A 17,033-nucleotide genomic window follows, 5' to 3' on the forward strand; every position below is an offset into this window, starting at 1 on the left:
GAACAAGATCAGATGAATGGAGACTAAAGTATTTTTATACCAAGAAAACATTTTTAAAAGCCATTTACTATTTGATCATTTTTAATATCTTTATGGGATTCAGAGATGCAGCAGATGTGTTGCATTATCAATCCAGAGCCAAATGTAAACTCTTCTATCAATGGACAAAACATTTTAAAGATTATATTTGTGCCGCATTGGTCTTTGCATTCCTGTACTACCATTCTGTTGTCCTAAATCAATAGAAGGGCCTGGAGCTGCAGTGTTAGGTGCATGTGAAAGCAAAAGAATATTTCACTGTACCACAAGACGAAAGAAGAACCCCTGCCTGTTTGCTTTTTTTGTGTAGGTCATCAGATTTTAAAGATTTTCTGAAGAAATGTTTGGAAAAGAATGTAGATGCAAGGTGGAGCGCGACTCAACTTTTACAGGTGGGGAGAGTTGATTGTTCAGCACCAGTGTTTAAAAGCAAGGAGATTTTGTACTTTTTTAAAGCAGAATAGTATTATAGTCTATAAACAATTTTAAGTTAAGTGTTCAGACACAATATGGTTTTAAAATTGTTGCATTGATCCTTATTTGGTAAAATTTGATTAAATGATACCAAGTGCAGATCAAATTCGTCATTTACGTATTTTAATGTAATTTAATTATTCCGCATAAGTATTTATACTTTGATACTTACAATGGAGGAAGGAGGTATTTACATAAGCAGTCAATTGCTGACAGGTGTTTTAAAAGCTTTAGAGCTCAGCCTTCCTCTGTAATGCTGTCACTGCAGAATAGCTAAACAGGAATAGATGTGATCAGGTACGTTTGATTCTGTCAGCACGAATTTACTTTATCCAGTTTACATCTGGCATATCTTGAATAGATTTAAGCAGCAGGGCCAAGCAGAGAAAGAAGACTCAGGCAACAGGAGAAGAACAAGTAGCTGTTTCCTTTTAAAGAAAAATACAGAATTCTATTTCTTGAGAGGAAAAATTGTTCTAAAGACAAAGCAGAATACGTCTAGGTAAAGCTATCAGGAAATAATTAAACTCTGGAATGGAAAAGAAATGAAACTGATTTCCAGGAAAAATAAGCTCCTAAAAAATCTTTCTACTTCTATTTTTGTGATTGTGAAGCAGGTCAGTACAAATGAATTATCTCTATTTTTAGCAAGTTTGTTAGAATTACACAGTATATTTGAATACAAATGTTTTGATTTTAAAATTTCTGCAGAAAAAAGTACATCAGGACAGTTATGATCATTATTAAGTCTGAATCTTCCAGTTTGAAATAACCTCAGAGAAATGTGACTTTGGTTATCTTTCTTTCAAGTTCCAATTTTTCCCCTGTTTACAATGAAGTCAGCACATAATATTGTTCTTATTTTTTTATTTTCACAAGCATCCATTTGTTACTGTTACTTCCAATAAACCAATAAGAGAACTGATTGCAGAAGCTAAGGCTGAAGTTACGGAAGAAGTTGAAGATGGTAAAGATGAGGATGAAGAAGAAGAAACAGAAAATTCTCTGGTCAGTTTAAAATTTACTTTTTTAAATATGCAACTGTTTTCAATCACCAGTTTCCAATGCAGAGCTCAGTTTCTGATGTACTACCCAACTTTTGCATCAGGTCTTTTAAGAATAACAACATAAACATACTCTAACCTTATTATAAAATAAGTAATCGGCATTGTAGAAATTACTATGTTCTTAAACTCCTTAGGAACTAATAATAAAGAATATTGGCTAATAAAGACTATTATCTTCATTATTTTTACATGTGTATGTAGTATAGAATTTGAAAACTCAGATAATGAGTTTTATGTCAATAGTTTAAGTCAAAATGACAATGAAAAGATAAACGTGTATTTGTATTCCATAAGAAGCTTAAAACATTAAGGTAGGTATGCAACCATTATGCTATGAACTGTCAAAGAAAAGAGAAAAAAGCAAAAGCCTCATATTTTACTAAGACATGATTGCATTTATGAATGTATTTCTAAAGATTCTTGCAACACAAATTCAATTCCTCAAAGTGCAAAGCCATGAAGTTCAGTGGTAGGGCAGCAGGTTTCAGAGTATGCAGGTATTGTGCTTTCTGACTTAACTGGCTCAAGCACTATAAACATGGACAGTGACCAGTGCCACCAGTAGCTGCAATTACCTGCAATGGTAAAGGAGCCAAACACGTGCACAAGAACCACACCTCCATTTCCTCCTTGCCCCTCAACACACTAGTCACATCTCCTGGCCACTTTCTGTGTCCACCCCAGCCGATCTCCAAGCATTCATTCCCACCACCTTTCTCCATGACTTATTTTCTATTTCCTAAGGCATTACCCACCATCTCCTCTGCTGATTAGCTGCTAAGCCATCAGTTCCCAGGAGGGCTGGGGATGGTGTCCACCCTGTGACTCAATGAAGTGTCTCAACATAAGCAGCCGTTTAGGGAACTGTGAGGTAGATGCATTTACGTTATTTACTTGTGGTAGTTTTAAAAAATGCTTCAAGATCAGCACTTAGCTTCTAGAACAATCACGGGGCATCTTTGAAATGTGCTTTTCAATTCAAAGGAATTGGGTTTTGTATGCTGCAGAAAGCCCTAAAGTAGGAAAAGCACGATGAAACTCATGCTTGCTACAGTAGCTAACCCAGTATGTTCCCGGTGGCAAGTCAGAAGACTGATCTGCAAATTGCAGGGTTCTAACAGTAAATATAGACAGAGAGATATTGCAATCACTTTGAAGAGTGAAAGGGCAATTATGGTTAAAGTGGTACTTTATCAGTATATGCTTTTGTAGATCTGTGTGCAATCTGATAACATTCACTCATGTTCCAGAAGCAGCAATTTCTACGGTGATGTAACTGTTTCTATTCTAGTTTCATATTGCCACTTAATCAGATCTGCTGGAGGTTTTCACTATTTTAATGGAGTTTCACAGTGATTAAAAAACCAGATAAAATTTCAGGCATCTTAACAAAGAGCACAAGAAAAGATACTCTTTTTGATGAAGCAGAACGTCTTTAATCTTGCATTTCATCAGTGCTGCACTAACTAAAGCTACACACACAGCTTCTTCCCAGTCAAACTGGCACAGACACGTGACTTTCAAATCCAATTGTAGCAGGGGACTACAGGGGAACTGAACCAGGTAAAAATAAGCAGCGTGATAGCGTGATTGGAAAAAGGCTCTTGAAGATCCTGTTAAGAGTGAGACACATGGCCGGCCATGGTCCCTTTCCTTCAATCCAGTATATTTTAATAAATTAAGAGAGATGGAAGAGTGATCTTGTGCAGTTGTTCTGTTTGGAGCCTCTCTGCAGTGCATGCTCTTGTTCTGTGGTAATACAAAGTGAAGTGCTCTGAGATTGTCAAATTCATATAACTCTGCCTGTAAATACAGTATCTCTATTCAGGTATTCTTCAATAGAACTGTGCTTTAGTTATGTTAGAAAATCATTAAATGTTCTTTTTCCTTCAATTTTTTAGCAGTTACCCGCAGAGAAGCGTGCCTCCTCTGACCTTAGTATTGCCAGCTCTGAAGAGGATAAACTTTCACAGAATGCCTCTGTTCTGGAATCTCTTTCTGAGAAAACAGAAAGTAATGCAATTGAGGACAAAGCCAGCACAATATTTCCAGATGGCAAAACAACTGGAGATGAATCTGAGGACATTAGGAAAATGGCTGATAACATACATGATACTGCTGTTGGTGATAGGAAAGTGCAGAATGGATCTGTGCCAACTGGTGAAGGTGAGCAAGGCAAAATAGTGCTAGCTGAAAAGAGTACAGAAAGCCTGGAAAAACTACATGAAGATACAGAACCCCAGAAAGGAGGAGAACAACTTGAAGTAGTAACAAAATCAGAAATAAAGGATGAACCCCACCTAAAAACAGAGAAGGAAAATGACATGGTAAATGAACAAACAGAAGACAATAAGCTAAAAATAGTACCTACAACTGAAAATAACGTAGAAACTGAAGAAGCCATTTCTAGTGAAACTGGTGAAAAAGAAGAGAAGAAGAACAGAACAGATCTCTCTGAAAGTAAGGAAGAAAAGGTCCCTGCAGAAAATGCTACAGAGCAAAAGGAAGATAAAGGCGAAGCTCATAAAGAGGCTGTAAGAGACGCCACTACAGAAACTCTACCTAATGCTGCAGATGAAGTGGCTGATGAAGAAAAGGAACTAATAAAGCATGGAATTGACAACATTAAGGAGATAGGTGGTATTGCTGAAACACAGATCAGTGATGGGGATAAAATACCTGAGCCGGAGGATAAGCCAGTGGAAAGTCAGGCTAAGCAGGTCCATGAGATAATCAGCTCTGAAGAAACTGTATCAGAAAGCCAAGATAAAGTGATCAAAGTAGACAAGAAACTGTCAGAAAGTGAAAATGAGAATATTAGTAATATAAGCAGCATGGAGATCAAAGACTCCAGGAAAGACGATGTAGACCACAGGGCAATACAGAGCAAGCCAGAGGATACGTCTGCTAAAATGGAGGATAAACTGACTGATATGAACCAGAATTCGGAAGAGAGCAGACCCAAGAATATCGAGGAAAACAATATTCAGATAGACAAAGAACATTTGGAAGTTACTTCTGATGAAATAGTGAAGAATAAGCTTCAAGATATTGTCAGTGAACAAGCTGATGATTCTGAAGTCACTCCAGTCCCCAGTATTAGTATTAGCACTGAAGAAAAAGGGAAGGTCAAAACAGATAATCAAGACAATACGGAAACGTTACAACAGCTAGAATCGGAGAATATGAAGGAAAATGATGCAGATTCAGGCACCGGTTCTACGGCTGATAACAGCAGCATTGATTTGAACTTGTCAATTTCTAGTTTCCTTAGTAAAAACAAAGAAACAGGATCAATATCTTTGCAGGTAAGTGCAGTCAATCATATAATTTTTAATATAAAATTCTATGTGACTGTGACTCTAAAATTATCTCCAAGTTTGACCTTTGCAACAAAGTTACTGAGCAAGAAACTAGTATGACAAATAAATACGAAACTATAGAAACAAAGTATTATAAATTGCACGCTCCAACCGTGTCTGGATTGTCTGCAGTTATGCAACAAAGCCGGAAGCTGCAGAGCTGCGAAGGATTTTCTTATTTGAATGCATAACTGTAGTTTAAAAATGTGGGCTAATGAATAACAGGAGGTTTAACTGTTAAAGGTGAAGATTTATGAATGGCTCTAGTTCAGAGCTGGTATTCAAGGTGATTAGTTCAGTGTCTTACTTTTGCACAGAATCCGTGTTTAACTGGACAAGTCTCTTATAACATCTCATCTTACACCGAATTCCTGTCACTTCCTTCTTCTGTCTCTCTGTTTAGATTTAAAAGATCTAAGGCAGACAGTCTCTCAGGCTTGTTTATTCCAAACACCGTACTCCTGTGGTTGTACTATATCAATACAACTATGCCAGTATGAATGAGCTTATGCAGAGGGGGAGCACATTTCATGTTATGGACTTCATTTATATCTTTATACTAATATGATTGCAGCCAGTATAGAATATTAGCTGTGTAACCATGAGTTTGAAGAAAACAAAACCCAACTCAAAACAAGCAAACAGAAAAAAAAAACCCAAAGAAAAATGATAACTTGGTAAAGCAGTGCTGAGCATGACTTCAGGGCGTTTGCAGTAACCTTAATGTAGTAGAGATGCAGTTTCAGCTGGGGTCTCTCTTTCCTCACAATGAAACAAAGCAGCTCTGAGAAGGGAGGTTTGACCAGTTCTGTCATTAAGAGCATCACATGATTTTTTATTAATATATAAGAAATAAAAAACTGAACTTGCTGGTTTAATTTATTTTCTTGCAGAAGTAGGTAGGTGAGTAAATTGCTATTCTGTTTCAGTACTGCTTTTTGGATTAAATATCTTTTTTGGTGTCTGGGGAAATTATGGTCAAAAGCAAACAGTGATTACAGCTGCCTTCAGCTCTTGAACATAAAGCTGCATCCATTCTGTTCAGGGTTTACCTAGATTAGTTTTTTCTTCCGCTAATTTGGATGATCAATAATTATAGTTTTCTTTTGCTGACTACAGAAAGTCTCATATATTAGAATTTTTCAAGTTTTCTCGGTTAGTGGGGTACCTGAGAAGCAAAAAATCCTGATTGCTCTACAATGGACCGTCACAGAAATATTTGAAGTCATTGAATATTAAGAAATAAGGGGAAAGGATGTAACTTAGACAAGTCCAGAATAACTTAGCAATGCTTTATTCAGGAAACTAGAAGACAGAAGAAAACTTTAAAGAAAACTCGGAAATTTGTTGTTGATGGAGTAGAAGTGAGTGTAACCACGTCAAAAATAGTTACTGAAAATGACTCAAAAAGTGAAGAAATGCGATTTTTACGGTAAGTGTTCTTAAAAGTACAATTTACAAGAGATTAGCTTATTTTTTTTTTCCTGTTTAGATAAAAGTAGGGGACTAATGATCTTATTTCTGTAATATTTGAGTATTAATTTCAATTATTTTGTTAGTAAAAAGGAATGTGAGGTGTTTCTTAATAGGACAATCAATTCAAAACTAGTTTTACTGGACCTAAGTTGTAGATGCTTTTTTCATCTGCTGTAGTTTTCCGCTATTAAGTGTTTTTTTTTCTCCATTATTAGGCGTCAAGAGCTAAGAGAGCTGAGGCTGCTTCAGAAAGAGGAGCAGAGAGCCCAACAGCAGCTCAGTAATAAGCTTTTGCAACAGCGAGAACAGATGTACAGGCGTTTTGAACAGGAAATGACAGTGAGTTTCTGGATTTTGGTGCCCTTAAAGTATGACATCTTGATGGACTAGGCAGAATACTTCTAGCAGCAATCAGGTGTTTCCTTTTATGATGGCTATAGCTTAGGTTTAATGCTTATTAATAAATGGCAATATTTTCCATTGTGGGGTGCCCGGCTTGTGAGCTGGAACTCTCCTACCCAGGCAGTTGGTCATGGCCATCCTGTGGACAGCACTTCACTGAATGGAATTTAGTTTTGTAAAACAAGATGCCAAATTGTTTTTACAGAATAAAAAGCGACAATATGATCAGGAAATAGAGAATCTGGAAAAGCAGCAGAAACAGACAATAGAGCGCCTGGAGCAGGAACACACAAACCGCTTACGAGATGAAGCAAAACGCATCAAAGCAGAACAGGAGAAGGAATTGTCCAAATTCCAGAATATGCTGAAGAACAAAAAGAAAGAGGTAAGAGACAATGGTGATAATATAGAAAATAAGGAGTATACGGGTATAGCAACAGCTGAGATTAGGTCTCCTAGAAGCCTTGTCAACCTTGTGCTGTACTGAGTTGTGGAAGGGTTATTAGCAGCCAGTATTATTTCTTTTGTCTTACTGCCTAAAGTGAAATACAAACAGCTATTGAGGAAGATTTAGGTATTGACTTAATGTAGGGAACACCACCAAGTTAGAAAACTTTATTAAAGATGCTGTGAAAAATTAAGCATTTTCCCTCAAATCAAGAAAATTCTTTTCTTAAAGATTGTAAAAAATATTTGAGATTTTCACTGTAACAAATCCAGCCATAGCTCCTTAGGAAAGACTTACCAAATTAGAGCTTAGAATCAAAGAGTATGGTTTTGGTTTACTACTGAGAACCACTTAAATTCAGATACTTTTTGTTAATTTGTTAGGCTTCTGTTGAATGTGTGCTGTTGTTGTTTAGAATGCCTGTAAGTGAAGTGGTGGCAGTTATGTGGATTTAGTTTCCTTTAAAAAGGAAAGCCAGGAGAGAAAAGTCTGGAAAACCTAACATCTTTTACAGTTAACTTAATGTGTGTCATACAGTTGAGGCAAAATGAATGCCATTTGACAGTGACACCTTATGCTATTAATTTGCTTGCATTAGACTAAGAGAAGGTGATGTGTTTCCATATGGATTTTGCATCTTAAAAGCTGTTTTATTTCATTTTCAGACCAATTGTGTAATGCTTGTTTGTATATGAATAGCTCTAGTGTTTGCTCTAATAGTTACTTAGACTCGGTTTTCCATGCTTCTGCATAGAATGATCCTGTAGTACAAAAGCACATGAAATAATACAAGTTGCATTCAGTTTGAACCATATGCTCACATGTAAATAACAATTTTTCTTCTTTTGCGATACCTCTTGCATTTTTGAGTCTCTCTCTACTGGTGATTGGGTCCTACATGGGAAAGCGGGAAGAATTTTACATATTGCTCTGAGCTACAAGCAGTTCTTTCATGGAAACAGGAATAGCATGTGGTGGTTTGGACTCTGTTTTCTGATGATGCTTCCACTATTAAACAAACAGGCATTTGTTTTTGGGGGCGTAGTTTTGTATTTCAAGCTTAAGGAGGCAATTTACAGTTCGAAGTCAAAATGCAGCTGCTGCTCTAAAACTCCCCATGCTATACTGGAGTGTGCAATGTTACATGTTTATAATTCTTAAAAATAAATAAAGCACATCAAATTAACAGATTAATAGTCAGTTGATTCAGCCAGGTTATATTTAGAATCTTTCTACTAATCTAGTCTAATTCCCCTTGGACTGAAACACATTCCATTGCAGCACACGTGTTGTGGGAGGTTTCTTGAAAATATCCTTACTTAGTGGTGGGTTCTGCTTTGAAATTCTTCAGAACCAAACACAACCAATTAATATTTTATTTGCTTGTATGGTTATTTTAAAGACATAATCTGTGTAAATGTCATTTATGGTTGGATTTGCTACTAATGGCATCTTATAAATTCATGTTTGAGACAGTGTCAGCAATAGCTGGTATTCAGCGGAAGTTGTTTTAAACTTCCAACCATTTACACAGCTTTACCGGGAGGTAAACATGCTCTCTAGTCCTTTTGATATAGTGCTTCAAGAAAATACCACTTTTGCAGGTGGTGGTTTTCTTAACTGTTGACTATTCTAGCATGAAAATACAAGCAAGAGATTGCCATTTCTGAGAGCACTGGGCAGCATTTGCATGCAAAAAGAGGCTGGCATATACCTCCTTTCTGCACTGCTGGCACACATAAAGCATGTATTGTTCCTTCTCTTTTCATTAAGCTCTTTTCACTACTAACATCCCTGCCACTGAAGTAATGCACGCTTCCCAGTAACTCTAGTGCTTGACCTGCATGTCCTATGTTCACAGTAATGCTTGCTGTGGAGAAAGTGTGTCCTTTTTGCCACCTTCTGCATGCTTATATACACTGTAGGTTTTATGTGAAGTGGAGAAAGCACCAAAAGAGCTGAGAAAAGAGCTCATGAAACGCAAGAAAGAGGAGCTTGCACAAAGCCAGCATGCTCAGGTAACAACGGCAGCTTCAAGCTACTAAAATACAAAAGGCAGCAGTATTCACACAGCTTGATGATTTCACTTCTTGTTGTTGTTGAGTGAATATGGAACTTAACTCGAACTAACCCTACGTACTGCTCTCTTTCTTCAAGTACTCCCATGTCACGTCCTATTGAGTATACTGTGTAGAAATGTAGGCCCAGCAATTTCCAGGTTTGTTCTGTTAAGCGTAATATTTTGTATGCTGTACAGAAAAAAAAAAACCAGTATTTTTTCACAGCAAGTTCATTTCCAGTGCTCTTATGAGTGGTAAGTACCCCATAGGTCCATCAAAGTATAAAGGTTACAGTCAGAAGTAAGTTTTGAGCAGTGTAAGTGTAGGAGAGGAAAAGGTATATAATGTGTAAACATGAGGCATCCTGTTCATGGAAGCAAAACATTAGGTAAAATGGAGTTATTTAAATGTCAAAGTGTAGGTGTATGGAAACTTTACAAGACATCGTCTATAATTTCACACCTTCAGACTTGCTGCTTTTAGATGGCCCAGCTAGGAAGGGAGGGCTAGTGTTTTAAAAAATACTGGCTTTGTGCTGGCCACAGCTTGTACCGAGTGAGTTTGCACCGTGACAGAGCGTGTTTGGATGAGTTATTTAAAGACGTTTATGTGAGTGACCTGATAGAAAATAATAGCAACTTTATTCAATTGCATGTTTAATTCGTGAGGGGATTTCCCAGGATAGAATGTCACTGAGCTGCGGCGCTCCCCCATGGCAGGGATATGTGTCTGAACTTTTTAAGGAAACAATTAAAAACCTGAATTCTCATAGTGCTTGTAGTGACTTAGATTGTTTTTTCTGCTGGTTTCAGTTTTTGAAGTGAGAGGTGTAAAAGGCAATTCTAAAGGTGAAATATCCTTACTTGGAACATTAAGTGCAAGACAAGGTGCAGATGTTTAATTTTCAACTATCTGGAACTTCTGTCAGTAACTACTTTAGTGTGATGAGCCTTGACAGTTTAAATGTGTATTACTAACATACAGCAGATCTCGTTTCTCCTTTTGTTTTTTTAAGAGCAGAAATGTATTATGTTATATTCTGACATAGGAAGTACATTGTGTCCCACAGGGCGTTGCTCAGGTTATGATTCAGTCTTTTCAGTTGTCTTCATGTACACTTTTCAACGCGCAAATGCAGGATGTAAGTCTGAAAATGCAAAGCAACTAAAGTTTTATTGCTCTCATTTTGCAGATGTGTTTTCTCTTCTTCTGCTCTCATGTGCTGATCAATGTCACTGCTGTCCCTCGACCAGTTAGCAAAAATTCATGTAATTACGCACTATTCGTAGTAAAAAGATCAAAATTACAGCAGTTGTTCACTCTGGGCAAGACACTGAAGTTTCACACATGCTATATAATACTGTTCTCTGGTGCTTATTAGTTGTTCAGCACATGTGACAAACAACGTGTGACTTCTGTGCTGTGTGTGCAGTGAAACCATGTATTTTAAAGATATCTGAGGGGTTTTTAAGGTACTTACTGGGCAGAACCAAGTGGTAATTTTAAAAGGGCAGAATACCTTGCACTGTCTGCCTTTAGCCATTCAACCTGTTCTTTAGTCACGTCTGTGACTTTTATTGTATGTGATATTTGAGTAGATGTGAGAAGTGGAAAGGCCAGAGTGCTTTCTGAGATTGCCTGGTTTATCTTCTAGTGGGTAGCAAATCTAAAACTTTAGATTTACCCTGTAGAGAGAGCAATGATGATATTTAAATGATTGAGTAAATCTCAAACTCAATTGCTTTTTGATCATGACTGCATTAGAACAGCTTTCTCCCCTCTCCCTCCAAATCAAAAAATTCCTGGCCAATCAAACACTGTTAATTATGTGTCTGCACCCTCAGAATAATAAGCTTGTAGTTTTCTTATCCTTTTCATCTAGAAAGGGAAACAGAACAGTATTTTTCGTCAATCCCTATATTTGCTTAGGTATGTCTGACTTAATCTACAGACATGGCCTTCCGGTTCTTTTTTGTACCCTCAGGTCTGTCACTGTCAACTTACTCCACCTCTAGTTTTGTGTTACCTGGCTAATTGTAACTGCTCTCCACTAGGAGAGATGAAAGCCTCATGTATTGATAACTGTCTGTGAAGATGAAAACCTGGATTATCCTGGTCATAATTAAAAGGTCATTTAATGAACATTTAATTCCATATGTTGCTGACAGTTCTTCTAGCCAGAAGCATAGGTTCAGTAAAAAAAAATCAGACAATTCCTCTCATCATCTGTAGGCCAGTGCTGTCTTCCTGCCTCATCCCATCTCTCCCTTCCAATAGAACATCATTTAACATTGCTTTGTTATGTATAACAGCAAATGCCTCAGCTGCCCACCTTGGCTCTGATAGGACACTGCCATCATCCTTTCTTTTGATCATTATCTCATGGTAGAAACATCTGCTTTAATTTCTGATACTCAAAGAGTGTGTGTGTGCATGCCTGCATGCTTGGAGAGTCTTGTTTTGTTATTTGAAGTTGCAGAGAAGAAAGACAACAGGTCTTGGGGCATGGGAGGGGGATTCTTAGTACTGCCTGCTTTTCATGGTGGGATGCAACAGGGTGGTACACCTAAGGGGGATGTGCAGGTAATATGGGGACTGCATCAGACAGATGGCAGATTGCTTTGTGAGGAGCCCCCTCAGCTCTGCTGTGACAAGCTTGCAAGTCTGCAGATGCAGTTCCTACAAAAGCCATTGGGTGTCTTCATAGCAGTCTTGCAGCACTCCCAACCTCAATATCTTGGCATTCATGACAAAAGATACAAATCTGAAACCCAACTGTATAAATAAATAGGCTTTAACTAACTATCCAAAGCAAAATTACCTAATGTACCTACATTTTCTTATATGCATTAATAAGTAACCCTTGATATGATAATAACTTTATACTGAGTACTTCACTAGCTTTGAACCTCCAGCTTGTTTTGAGGGGGACAAGAGATGGGATGAATTGCAGATTGCTGGCTAGTTCATTGCCTTTGTTCTTATTTCTGAAGGTATTATTTAAACATTAAGTACACTCTTACCTACTCTCCATGTAGAAAATACAGGAGATGCATAATTCATAGCTGAGGCATGTTAGCTCAAATTTTCATAGATGTATTTGCTTTTCATATATTGCTAATGCTGAGAGAGCTGGGAGTTTCATTAAAATGTCATGGGTTAGAACACAATGTAATTTCTTTGTGTTGGTTTTTACCAGGAGCAGGAATTTGTGCAGAAGCAGCAACAAGAGCTGGATGCATCTCTGAAGAAAATTATTCAACAGCAGAAGACAGAACTAGCCACTATTGAACGGGATTGCCTCAACAACAAGCAGCAGCTCATGAGAGGTATCTGGCATCAAAATCTCTCTTTAAAACCAGACATTTTTGTTGTATTTCAGTAAAACGATGGTCTGTCTTAAACTTACGAAACCAAAGACCCTCATGACTAATCCAGAACTGTAATAAAAACGTTTGCTAAGGGATTGTTCTCAAAATGCCCACGCAGGCCAATTCTAAACACACTGGCAATTAGATTAGAAAGTATTGCGTGGTGCTTTCTGAACCAGCCTCCCTCTTTTTTCCAGCTCGTGAAGCTGCCATCTGGGAGCTGGAAGAGCGACATCTACAAGAGAAACACCAGCTCCTCAAGCAGCAGCTCAAAGATCAGTACTTCATGCAGAGACACCAGCTGCTTAAGAGGCATGAAAAAGTGAGTGTTGACTTTGACTCTTTCTTTTGTGTGTTGTCATAGAGAGGTTTTATATGAAGTAGTCTTATGATCTCTATTGGTAGCTATTTGCTTGCACAGGAAAGACCCACATAGTTATTTTAAAGCTCTATAGGTGGTCATATATTTCCCCTTTGATTCTCAAAAGCCTAAGCCAACAACAACATCAACCTTTCTGCATTTAAAAGTAGCAAATTCTACTTACACATTTGTGTTTAAATAAATCTACTCATTAGTACGTAATTCTGGGATTACGTGAGCAGAATGAACCCGATTAGCTTTTGGGCAAGTAGCTGATAACTGTCCCTATGGATAAATCCATAAAAGCCCAAAAGACAAGACTTGTATCCCACAAGGCATTTTTGTTTGTCATAGAATATGCTAACCAGAACAGTTCGGTGTTTGAAAACATAAAGCCAGTGTAGAGTTGTTATGGGATCTCCTTGGTGACTGAAACATGAACAGCCTCCACTGGAGGCTTGTTTTTGTGTGGTTAGGTGTTGCTTTTGCAACACAACAGCCCTTCACGACTGTAGTTGTGGAAGTTCAGTTCCACGCAGGTTCTCTGTTTGAACTAGACTTTAAAAAATGCAATTCAGGAGTTGAACAACCACTGGTGAAATATAAATGTATTCATTTTCATTAGAGTCTTAGAGAACTTCATCTGGGTTGGGCATGATCCAGAGCTTTCTGGAATAAACTCCCTTCCTCCCTGTTGATACCACTAGGGCTGGGACTGGTTTCTCTTGAAAGAAGCTGACTCAAACAGCATGCTTATGGATGAAATGAGGTGCGAATATTTTAACGTAGTAGCTCCTTTGTAACATTTCCATGATGTTAACATTTTAGGAAACAGAACAAATGCAGAGATATAATCAACGCCTGATCGAGGAGTTAAAGAACAAGCACACTCAGGAAAGAGCCAGACTGCCTAAAATCCAGAGGAGTGAAGCAAAGACTCGAATGGCGATGTTTAAGAAGAGTTTAAGAATCAATTCGTTGGCCTCTCCAGACCAAGACCGTGAGAAGATTAAGCAGGTTATTAATAAAAAGAGTTTTAATAGTGTAAATGCTTAAAGCAATGTAAATGTGAGGATGGGGTGGAGTGCACTCTCAGCAGGTTCACTGATGGTACAAAACAGGGTTGATGCACTGGAGAAGGTCAGAGGATATTGTCTTTCACCCTGGCACCGGTGAGGCTCCTCTGGAGCACTGTGTCCAGTTCTGAGCTTCCCAGAACAAGACAGACATGGGTTAACTGGAGCAAGTCCCACAAAGCGCCTTGAAGATGACTGCGGGACTGCTGGGTCTTGTTATAGGAAGAAACACAATACCTGCGATGCTGCAGCTGGGAGGCAGGAAGGCTCGGGGATGTCACCCATGTGTATAAGTACCCATCAGAGGGAATAAGAAATACAGAGAATCCAACTTAAACATAAGTGAACACTCCTTTTTTTTTAGTGTGAAGGGTGGTCAGTTGCTAGAACAGGTTGCCCAGAAAGGTTGTGGAGATACTCTGGACCCAGCTGGACACAGTCCTGTGCAGCCTACTCCAGCTGACCCTGCTCTGAGCCAGGGGGGTTGATCTTTGCAGGTGCTTTCCAGCCTCAAGTGTTCTGTGATTCTGTGGAGTACTTTAAAGATTACTTGATTTTTGTGAGCTTTTGAGCTAAAACTGTAGGGTTTCGTTGTTTCAAAGGAAATGTAGCGAAGAGGTTTAGAGGTTTGCTTTCTACTGATGCACCGAAGTCCCAAATCATTGTTTCATAGTGCGAGCACTGGAAGGATGAATAATCCGGAAGAACCAGCCTCCAGCAGGTGTATAACACCAACCTTAACTGGGGCTTGTAGCAACACTGTTGTGTCACTTAGCTTGAGAGGGAGATAACTTCAGGAGCGTGGAAGTGAAATGTGCTGTGTTTTAAGGAAAAATGAGAGTGCAGGCATGGGATGATGGCATGGAACAATGAGAAATGGAACGATGAACAAAACTGTGAGGACATACCCTTTGTAAGAATTCAAAAAAGAAGGACTAAAGGAAGTATAGTTGCTGTTTAAATCCTTTAAAACTGTTCTTTTATGCTGTATGTATTCATTCTGTTAAATACCTTTCTTTGACTTGTGTAAACTGTTGTATCTAGAGGCACAATATAAACCATCTTTTTATTACTCGTTTTAGTTTGCTGTTCAAGAAGAAAAGAGGCAGAAGAATGAGAGACTGGCTCAGCATCAGAAACACGAAAACCAAATGCGGGACCTTCAGCTGCAGTGTGAAGCCAACATCAGAGAACTGCATCAGTTACAGGTTAAAAATAGATGATATTATAGATGAACCTTCAGTGGGAAGACTTGGGTTAATGACAGATGAAAGCAAAACAGAAACATCTTTTCCTTCATATTTTAACTTTGCTTTCAAAGGCCTGCAGCAAACCATTTAACCAGATCCAAATACTTGCAATTAATGAAGAATCGTTTTAAATGCAAGACCAGCATCAACCAGAAGCAAATGATCACTTCTAGAATATCTTATCAAGTTCCCAGTGCTATTTTGTGTGGCAGCCTTTCCTTTTAACCTGATTCTGCTGAGATGATGTCATTCATCAGAACAGAGGCAGGCAGCACCAGGTATTGCCCACAAGACATTTGAGGCAGTACTTGGACTGAGGAGGCTTTTACCAAGTGCAGGCTGCCCTTTGTACTTGAGCTTCTGGAAGGTACTTGGAAGGAATTCCCTTCTCGCAATGCAGAACTTATAAAAGTTGCTGCTGTTTACCAGAGACCAGGTCTCCTTTTCCATTATATCATTTTTTCTCTGTTTCAGGGACAGTTTTAAAGCATTAAATGATCATCTGCTGATAACTTTTGCATAGGGAAATCATCCAATGACCAGTGAAGCTGGTTCTACTCTGTTCACTAACCTCCTCGAACACAGTCCCTGACTGTGCCACTAATACACCTAGTAAATCCCCAAGTACCATGGGAGCCTTGTGGGAGTTTCAGCTCCAGTAAAATCAAGCAGATTAGGGCTACACTGAGCTTCACCAGGAAAAACTGGTCCCTGGCTACACTCCGGTCTGGCCATGTGCTTGTCAGTTTTGTTCCTGTGATTTTGCACTCTGGATCAGACCCAGCTGGGACTGGCACCCTAGAAACAAGGACATGGAGTTTAGAGACTGCCAACTGCTCTTAAAAAGCAAATATTTGATGTAGCCAAATACTTGATTTTTGTTTCTCACTGTGCTTCACAAGATCAGCAGCTGCCTGCGTGCCTCACTGAGAGGAGTGCGAAGCCTGTGTGGGGTTTGATTGCCCTTTTCCTTCTCATAGGGCAGTTCTGAGGTTACTTCTGCAAGCTCATTTCTCACCTAAGTCCCATTTGTTAGTCTGAGCTCCTTGGCACCAAGAGTTGAAATACTTCCAAAAACCTACCTCCTTTTTAATGTAATTGATTTTAATACATTATGCAAACTGTCTTTAGGAATCAAAGCAGAAATGCTGTATGACCTTGAGAAGCGTTTTTGGCAGTGAAACATAGTTTTGAGTAGCACTGTCGGCTGCTGCCTTAATGATATTTCAGTAGTATATTTGGACTTACAAGTATTTCTTATCTCAATTGGTTGTAATGGAAAGATCAGCTTTGGATAATGCAGGCTCGTAACATACTTTTGTCTTGTAATTATTCACGTCACTATTTACAGGAAATAAGCTAATTAAAAGGAATTAGGACAACATATGTCAGTGTACAAATGTTGAGTTGCCTAATCTGAATTAGTTTTACATAAGGATTATCTTTTATCTCGTTTCAAGAATGAAAAATGCCATCTACTGGTTGAGCATGAGACGCAGAAGCTAAAAGAGCTGGATGAAGAACACAGCCAAGAACTGAAGGAATGGAGAGAGAAACTGAGACCAAGAAAAAAGGTAAATCAGAACAGTTAATGACCGGGAAAATCAAGAGTTGGATCCAGCAAATATAGACCATACAGAAAGTAGC

General features: G+C 38.5%; 1 protein-coding gene across 3 annotated transcripts in view; it reads left to right on the top strand.

Moving 5' to 3' along the window:
• The window catches only part of SLK (STE20 like kinase), a 50,676-nt gene that overhangs the window by 27,891 nt on the left and 5,752 nt on the right, over positions 1 to 17,033 (top strand). The window contains exons 7-18 of one of the 3 annotated variants that reach the window (XM_065672183.1): positions 350 to 431; positions 1,393 to 1,521; positions 3,482 to 4,888; positions 6,244 to 6,374; positions 6,634 to 6,757; positions 7,026 to 7,205; positions 9,194 to 9,286; positions 12,528 to 12,657; positions 12,897 to 13,021; positions 13,889 to 14,077; positions 15,219 to 15,344; positions 16,847 to 16,960. In XM_065672183.1, the coding sequence (XP_065528255.1) occupies positions 350 to 431; positions 1,393 to 1,521; positions 3,482 to 4,888; positions 6,244 to 6,374; positions 6,634 to 6,757; positions 7,026 to 7,205; positions 9,194 to 9,286; positions 12,528 to 12,657; positions 12,897 to 13,021; positions 13,889 to 14,077; positions 15,219 to 15,344; positions 16,847 to 16,960 (2,830 nt within the window). The remainder of the gene's footprint in view (positions 1 to 349; positions 432 to 1,392; positions 1,522 to 3,481; positions 4,889 to 6,243; positions 6,375 to 6,633; positions 6,758 to 7,025; positions 7,206 to 9,193; positions 9,287 to 12,527; positions 12,658 to 12,896; positions 13,022 to 13,888; positions 14,078 to 15,218; positions 15,345 to 16,846; positions 16,961 to 17,033) is intronic. The other 2 variants (XM_065672184.1, XM_065672185.1) reach the window with 2 other exon arrangements.

The sequence above is a fragment of the Lathamus discolor genome, chromosome 3, assembly GCF_037157495.1.
Source record: "Lathamus discolor isolate bLatDis1 chromosome 3, bLatDis1.hap1, whole genome shotgun sequence".
NCBI classification, from domain to species: domain Eukaryota; kingdom Metazoa; phylum Chordata; class Aves; order Psittaciformes; family Psittacidae; genus Lathamus; species Lathamus discolor.